The following is a 9,092-nucleotide window of genomic DNA, read 5'->3' on the forward strand; positions in this document are numbered from 1 at the left end:
TATCAGTATCTGCATGGGAAACAAATATTTAATAATTGGCTTTTCTCTTTTAGCAGAGACAGGAATGATGTGATCCAATTGCTGGAAGTTGAAGCTAGACAAATTCAGATTGGAAACATTTTTAACAATGAAAGTAATTAACCATTGGAACATTTTGCCAAGGATTGTGGTGAAGTCTCCATCGCTGACAATTTTTAGATCAAGTTTTGATGTTTTTCTAAAAAAATCCTCTAGAAAATTATTTTGGGGAAAGTCTATGGCCTGTGCTATACAGAAGGTCAGACGAGATCATAATGGTTGGTCCCTTCTGGCGCTGGAATCTATGAAAACACATTTGTTTTTTACCCCCATGCCATGTATAATATTGGAAAACTGTGTAGATGGTGCCTTCTGAGAGTTTGATGGGATTAGATTGAAAGTGGTCTAATCATGTGTTGTTGTAGTTGGTTTACTGGTAACAGTTTTGTCACGCAGTGGAATGACTGGCAATTATAGTGCCCTTTAAACTGATGTAACTTCACATCTCTCCAGAAGGTTGTCTTTGCAAACTGCAGTCTGTATGCACTGACAAAACAGTTACGAAAAACATGATACATCACTCACTTACCTTGAGTTTAACTGCTCTCTCCAATAACTTTTTTTAGTTAGTTATTGCTAGGTGTATTTGGGATGATAAACATTCAGACGAATTTACGTCACAAATGCAATGACCTTTTTTTCCATTTTAAATTGGCTTGTAATTTAAATTTAAAAAAGGCATAATATTCAAACTCATTTTATTATGCTATTCTGATAGTAATGGTGGTTTAAACGAATGCTTTTAAAATAATGTGGTACATGGGGAGATCGTTTTGGATTTAGAATATTAGAAAAGTGGATGGCTTTTCTCTGCCTTTGTATGGTGCTATTATGTACTTGACTTGCATCTTGGTTAGCTACCATATACCTACTCCAGATGGAGCTGCATTTTAGGGTTGAATAAAATAATTCCTTTGTGTAGAGCCTAGTCCTACAACTCTTGTTCATGATTATTCCCATTGAGGAGAGCACAAAACCCTTTGTATAACACTGTTCATGTCAAATGTTGGCCAGTAGGTGATGTTCAGGAGCAGTGTTCATTTGAGAACCTCAGCCAACCATTAATGCAGCGACTTTTCACCTTGGGTACAATTCCTGGAATATACTGGAGCCTGCATCTTTCTTATTAGCCTCTGGTTAGTAGATGTGTGATACATTTTAAACCCAGGTGGATTTGATTTAAATCACTAGTCAGGAAGACTCATAGACTTTAAGATCAGAAGGGACCATTATGATCATCTAGTCTGACCTCTTGCACAATGCAGGCCACAGAAGCCTCACCCACCCACTCCTGTAACAAACCCCTAACCTATGTCTGAGTTACTGAAGTCCTCAAATCGTGGTTTGAAGACCTCAAGCTGCAGAGAATCCTTGCAGCAATGACCCTGCCCCATGCTGCAGAGGAAGACCGATCTGCCCTGGAGGAAAATTCCTTCCCAACCAATATGGCAATCAGTTAAACCTGAGCATGTGGGCAAGACTCACCAGCCAGCACCCAGGAAAGAATTCCTCTGTAGTAATTCAGATCTCACCCCGTCTAACATCCCATCACAGCCTCCCGTCTACATCCCATCACAGACCACTGGGCATACTTACCTGCTGATAATCAAAGATCAGTTGCCAAATTAATTGCCAAAATTAGGCTATCCCATCTACCATCCCCTCATAAACTTATCAAGCTTAGTCTTGAAGCCAGGTATGTCTTTTGCCCTCACTACTCCCCTTGGAAGGCTGTTCCAGAACTTCGCTCCTCTAATGGTAGAAACCTTCATCTAATTTCAAGTCTAAACTTCCTAGTGTCCAGTTTGTTTCCATTTGTTCTTGTGTCCACATTGGTACTAAGCTTAAATAATTCCTCTCCCTCCCTAATATTAATCCCTCTGATATATTTATAAAGAGCAATCATATCCCCCCCTCAACCTTCTTTGGCTAGGCTAAACAAGCCAAGCTCTTTCAGTCTCCTTTCATACGATAGATTTTCCATTCCTCAGATCATCTTAGTAGCCCTTCTCTGTACCTGTTGCAGTTTGAATTCATCCTTCTTAAACATGGGAGACCAGAACTGAACAGAGTATTCAGATGAGGTCTCACCAGTGCCTTGTTAATCGTACTAACACCTCCTTTCTTTTCTGGAAATACCTCTCGCCTGATGCATCCTAAAACAGCATTAGCTTTTTTTAACGGCCATATCACATTGACAGCTCATAGTCATCCTGTGATCAACCAATACTTCGAAGTCCTTCTCCTCCTCTGCACTTCCAACTGATGTGTCCCCAATTTTATAATTAAAATTTACTCCCTAAATGCATGACCTTGCACTTTTCACTATTAATTTCATCCTATTACTATTACTCCAGTTTACAGGGTCATCCAGATCTTCCTGTATGATATCCTGTTCCTTCTCTGTGTTAGCAATGCCTCCCAGCTTTGTGTCATCCGCAAACTTTATTAGCACATTCCCGCTTTTTTATTGGCAAGGTCAATAATAAAAAGATTAAATAAGACTGGTCCCATTGGACTCGATTTAATCATGGTTTTCTACATAAAAGTGCATTCTTGTTGGTTGTTATAACCTTAATACGTATTCTTCACAACTCAGAGATAGATGTAGGTTTCATTTTTAGAAGGTACACACTATACATCTTTAAACTGGTTTATTTTGAAAACTTTTCAGATTAGTTTTACAGCTATATCAGAAAATGAATGATTGGTTATTTCATTTAGCAAAGGTAATTGAAGCAGATATTTATGAAGTCATTGGGAGATGAACTATCTCCAGTTCAACAGGTTAATCGTTAATATTTGGAGGATTTTCTTGCCATGCTGTATTTGAAAGAGAACATCACCAGACAGACATTTAAATTGTTTTATTTAACTAAAACAACAAGATTAAGTATTCTGGATTTTTTTCTTCAGACGCAAACATATAATATTTTAACAAAACAAGCATATGTCCCTCGCTTCTCACATTTATCTCCAGACTTCTCCTTGTCCAGATCTATTCCACCATCAGCAATCTTCTATTCATTGAACTTTTTGAAGCTTTGTACTTTTAGAGAGAGGTAAGGGATTGACTCTGTGTACACAAATTTGCAGAGGGACAATAGAGTTGAGGTCTGTTATTTCTCACCTCTGTATTTATTTAAAAACATTTTTGCTGTTAACAAGCATGTTACCTCTGGAGACACAATCCACAGTTTGAGACCTGCAAAACTAAGCAGCTCTGATGATGTCTTCTAGGATTGAGGATTGAGTTCTTTGAGTAGGTAGAAAGATTAACCTAAATAATCTATACAGAAGCCTGTGGAACCCCATAAAATTGGGTCCCTAATCCATGAACTATTGGAACTCGTTTACAAAAGTTTTCTTAAACATTACATGAATATATTGTCTCATATTATAGAATTAGAATTTATAATCCCTATTCTATGATGAGATATCTTTGAGCTATAATGTATCTTAATTAAAAGGATAGATTTTTTCCCCTCAAAAATCATTTTATCAAAAAAATCCAATTTAAATTTAAAAAAATCTGATTTTTTTGTCTTTAATTTGTATCCATCCTGTTTTAAATTTTATCCTATTGTAGCTTCTGGAATAGAGGATGATCTTCTACCCTTTTCAGAACTTCCTGATTGCTGCCAGGGAACAGCTCTCTGTCCCAGCCCTTCTACATTTTGTTGTTGTTATCTCTCCCTACTTGTATCTCTTCCTCTTCCACCGCCACCACTGCAGTTCATAACTTCTTCCAGTAGGGTGGAGCATGACATTCATGATTCTAGACCACATCACTGCTCCCTTCAGGGTTCTGAATACAGCTTGTCAAATAATAGGGTAGGGGAGGAATGTGAAAACTTATGCAATTAAAAAAATCAAAATTTAATTTGAAAAATTATTCTCAATTTACAATTTAACCAGCTCTATTTCTGAATAGCAGCAATTTAAACCAACTGGTCTTAATTCCAGGCAGCTGCTTTGCAAAGCAAGGAATAGCAGCAGAGGCACTACAGTGGTTGGTCAGTTTACATTCATTTTACATTTTTTTTATATTTGGAAGGTTGTCTTCATAACCATAAGGATTAGAGTTTTTTTCCTTTTGAAATTAAAGTTTACATTCTGTTAAAATGAATGGCTTACCTGAAAAAACTTCCTATAGGTGATTGACTTTTTCAGATCCTGCCATTCACTTTGATGGGACTACTTGTGAATAAAGCATTTTGAGGTTTGCAAAAGTTGCTGTTATATAAATCAGTTAGTTTATTTTGTTCCCAGCTGAGGTTAAGCTTTCTCTAGCAAGTAAGCTGTTAGCATTTTTTCTAAAACTAAAGTGATCATGCAGATTTTAAAAGTACATTGTTTTTAAAAATGGTTCTTCTTTTTTAGCAAAAGAATTTGCAGAAAGGGCAATTGAGAAACAGAAATCTGCTTTCATTCGCTGGGGTATAATGGCAGATTGGGCTAACTGCTACCGCACATTTGATAGGAAGTATGAGGCAAAACAACTGAGTATCTTCCACAAAATGTATGACAAGGTATGCTAGTGTGTCATTTAACAAAGTCCTTAAATTATTGAAGTTACAATGTAATTTTAATCCAGTGAACTCTGTATTTTTCCCCTTTAGGGTTACATTTATCAGGACTATAAACCGGTATTTTGGTCTCCTTCAGCAAAGTAAGGATCAACTAACCATTTTATCTCTAACATGAAAATATATTACTCTCTCTACTTTATATTTTAATGTGGTTTAACCCATGTTTGATCTTTACCCAGTACAGCCTTGGCTGAAGCTGAACTTGAATACAATCAGCAACATGTCAGTCGTTCTGTATATATCAAATTCCCCTTGTTGAAAACGCCTCCTAAACTGGCCTCTGTGATAGGTATGATTTGTAATATTTAGTTCTTGTTAAGACTCTGATATCTTTTGGATTTTATGACAAATAACATATTTGTTAATTTGCATCTTTAGCTGGATGTTCAACTGTTGGTTTGCTAATCTGGACCACTCAGCCCTGGACTATTCCTGCCAATCAAGCTATTTGTTATATGCCAGATTCAGAGTATGTATTTAACTTGTTTAACTTCATAAATCTGCTTCCATTAGTATCAATATCTATTAGCAGAGTTGCAGTGCTCTTAACAGCAAGGCTGAAGTAATAGGCATTTTAGGTTTGTTTATTGGCATTTTAAATTTTTTAGATAACTCAATTTCAGACTTTTTCCCATCTCCTTTTTAATAAGTTAATTATTCTGTATTATTTTTAGTTTTCTAAAGTTATTGCTACTTTAGAGCGTGCTTTTGCATTCATTCTATTGAAATCATTTGGAGCTTTGAGTGTGAAACAGTTGTAGGATTTTTGTAGTTAAAATCACATTTTCCAACGGTTTAAAAAGAGCAAATGTCTAAACAATTTAAAATGTAAAGTTTTGTACTAAAACATGTTTGCTAATATTTTTGTTTTTTTTCTAATTTAATACATTTGTCTTGTAGCTATTCCATTGTAAAATGTGCAAATACTGGTGAATGTTACATTCTGGCTGCAAATAGAGTTGAGTCTACAGCTGCCATCTTGGACACACAATTTGAAGTTATTTCAACATGTAAAGGTAAGTGTTTAAATATACTCTGAATGTTAATTTGTAGGGTAGTATGTTGTAGGCATTTGTTAGAATGTTGATGTGAAAGTAAAGTATCTTTGTGTTTCATTAGCTACACTTTACACACGTATTTATAGTAATTTTAGCTAAAAATAATCTGAAAAGTAATCAAAATTTGATGGTGGTAGTAATTTTTCAACCAAAGTGCTTTACAGAAGTGATTCCATTTGTAAAATGGAAATAAGAAGTTGGAGGATAATTATGTACGGAATACAAAGCATAGCACATGAGGAGTGGACTGGGAATACAGTTTACCTTGATGGTGCTGTTTTGCAGCTGTCTTGAAATTCAAGTGGATTCCTAATCCAAATTGGTTCAAATGTACTGTGTCTATCTTGTATGAGAGTCCCAAATAAAGTTAACATGGGTCCGGTGTTGGTGTACTGACTGCCTGCTTCACTGCAAAATGAGCTGTTGAAATTCTTCACTGTGGAGGCATTAGAGGTGCTAAGGCTGATAGTGCTCTGTGGTGTTAACATCCAAGTAGTTGACTACTCTGAGTTAGCTCAGGAATTCATCATCACTGTGAGGACCATTGAACAATCCTAAGTGATTGCTGGCTGTGCAGTTGTCCACATTTGTGATTTGGAATTTAAATTGGGATTGTGGGTGTCAGTTGGAAATTTTACCCACTTGATGGACCTATCCTCACTGCCTCTGATTAGAGCTGGTGGAACGCCTTTCCTGATGGAGTAAGGAATTTTTTTGTATGGACTGTTCTCAGTAATTAATTGAACCTGACCATTTCCTGAGGAATGTAAGTTATCCATTCCTGCAACAGGAGGAATGGTTTGACCAGACTTTGTAATCTCATTCTCAGCTATCAACAAAGTGGCCCTAGATGTCGTCTTCTCTGGCTTTATCGGCTTAAGTCACTATGGTTTACAGATGACTTGCAGCAACTGAAATGAGAGCTAAAATGGACCACTATTGACAAAAGTCTCACTTTAGGAACCTCTTTCTCCCCTCCTTCCTCCACCGTCTGAAATAGCCCAAATTAGTTTACCTTTAACACCTAAAGTTGTCCATCTTAGTCCTGAATCTGTTTATCCCGGCTTGTGGGGAGAGAGAGATGCAGTAAGGCTTTGCATTTGGGAGGGTGTTGAAGTATTGTTTGAATTTGATCTCTGATTTATTTTTATTGCCTGGTTTAGGGGAAGATGTTGGATATTTAATGTCACTGTACTTTATAATGGTTAGTTGCCTAGTGCTTGAGATGTGAGCCTTTGTTTTATAACTTCTTTAAAATACAGTGTGATCAATGGGAAGTTAGAAGCAAAGCCGGGGAAAGATTTCAGGTCTACCGTCTCCAGCCTGGTCTTCAAACCACTAGATCACTGTATATTATACTGCCATCCTGGATACTAGAGTTCAATATTAAGTTCTGGTACACCGAGACCTAGGACAGCAACAGATAAGAATGCACTTCGTGCCTGTAGGCTAGGAGTGCCTTATATAGCTCAACTACTTCTGAAGTAGCATTGCTTGGCTCAGAAAAAAACATTATTCTCCTGGATGGATGGGTGTGTCTGTGTAGGAGTGGCACAAATGGGGAGACAGGGAAGCCCAGTACTCTGGAGGGTGGATAGGAAAAACTGTATCAGAGTATGGATATTTGCATTTTTATGTATAAATCGTAATTTTTTTGTTCTATTACTAATTTTGAAGAACACAAGCTGGGCTCATAAATTGTTGAATATCCCATTTCTCTTTGCTTCAGGTGTTGATTTGGAAAATGGTTCTTGTGCTCATCCCACAATTCCTGGCAGAGAGTCCCCTTTCTTGCCAGCAAATCATGTGACAATGGCAAAAGGAACAGGTTTAGTTCACACAGCCCCAGCTCATGGTATGGAGGATTACAGTGTAGCATCGCATCACCAGCTGCCCATGGTACTGTTTGTTTGTTTGTTTCCTCTTTTTTAATCGATATATTTTTGGTAACACACCACTAAAATGTTAAGTGTCGCATAACTTATACCTTTTGCATGACATTTAAAATTGTTTTGATGCTTGTATGTAACCATCTCAATGTCACTGATTAACTTGGAGACCTGCTGTAAACAGCATTGGCCTTGGAAGAGCAAAGGCTTGGATTCTAAAAACATAAGTAGTAAAAAATGGTTCTGCTTTTCAGCCAATTGTTGCCTAAACTTGGTAGTGTAGCAGTGGAATGGAATACTCCTTTATGGAGAAGTTAAATTATAAATACAGAGAGATCAGTTGCAAAATGCAACTTTTTCTGCGTCTGTTTGCCACATAATATAGGTAATTGTTTTTAGTATCTCTCCAAGGAGCTTTGAGGTCTTTGAGAGATTCTTGGGGGAGGAGCAAATGGGGAGGAGGGATAGCTCAGTGGTTTGAGCATTGGCCTGCTAAACCCAGGGTTGTGAGTTCAATCCTTGAGGGAGCCACCTAGGGATCTGGGGTAAAATCAGTACTTGGTCCTGCTAGTGAAGGTAGGGGACTGGACTCAATGACCTTTCAGGGTCCCTTCCAGTTCTATGAGATATACTATATGGAGATATACCTATTAAGATGTTCTGTAAATGTAAAAAGTGTTACTAAAGAAATAAATTCATCTTCTTTTATGGGAATTGCTTAAAAGAAAAAGTAGCTTACCAGCCAAATAATGAACTACAGTTCTATAATATGTAAACTTTTCTTTGTAACATTCTAGATTTCTGTTGGCTTTTTTTTTTCTTGATGTGAGATCATCAGAGTGTAATTTGATCAGTTCTTGAATAAAGGAATTTGTGTGAATAAAGGAGTTAGTAATTGGAGGAGAGCTGTCCAAGGAAAATCTAGAAGAGGGTGATGAGTATTTGCTTAAATACATCTCAAAGTGCTTTACATTATACAGAGGGGAAATTGAGACAAAGAATGGCTAAGTGACTTGCCATTGCTCATGCAGCAAACTAGTGGCAGAACTCAGGTCTTGTATTTTATAGTCTAGTATCCACTGGATTATACTGTCTATAGTAGTATTGATAGTTGATTAGGTGGTGCTGTTCACTCTTATGCAGCAGCATTAGTTCAGCACTGATTAATGTTCTGGGGTACTGTTCTGTGGAAAGTGACTGATTTGGATTGAACGTAAAAGTGAGATTTTTTGCAGCTTGTTGCCAAAAATGTCTCACCTCACTTCTTGCGAGACTGGGGCTAAATTTCCAATGTGGGAAATTGTCTGCCTTCGCGTGTAGCTTCAAATGGATAAAGTATTTTTTGCCTTCTCTGTTGAGCTAGTGTTCTGCTTTATATAAAGGCTGACACCCTCCTCCTCAGAAGTGGCTATTTCAGTGATGGTTGAAGTGATCCCCGTATGTGTAATCAATTTGCAATATATGGGTGCTTTAGG

General features: G+C 37.2%; 1 protein-coding gene across 1 annotated transcript in view; it reads left to right on the forward strand.

Moving 5' to 3' along the window:
- Positions 1 to 9,092, forward strand: part of IARS2 (isoleucyl-tRNA synthetase 2, mitochondrial) — a 66,597-nt gene that overhangs the window by 3,884 nt on the left and 53,621 nt on the right. The window contains 6 exon segments of the mRNA XM_032801388.2: positions 4,462 to 4,610; positions 4,701 to 4,750; positions 4,850 to 4,959; positions 5,049 to 5,139; positions 5,571 to 5,686; positions 7,458 to 7,627. Of these exon segments, the coding sequence (XP_032657279.1) occupies positions 4,462 to 4,610; positions 4,701 to 4,750; positions 4,850 to 4,959; positions 5,049 to 5,139; positions 5,571 to 5,686; positions 7,458 to 7,627 (686 nt within the window).

This window comes from Chelonoidis abingdonii, chromosome 3, assembly GCF_003597395.2.
Source record: "Chelonoidis abingdonii isolate Lonesome George chromosome 3, CheloAbing_2.0, whole genome shotgun sequence".
NCBI classification, from domain to species: domain Eukaryota; kingdom Metazoa; phylum Chordata; order Testudines; family Testudinidae; genus Chelonoidis; species Chelonoidis abingdonii.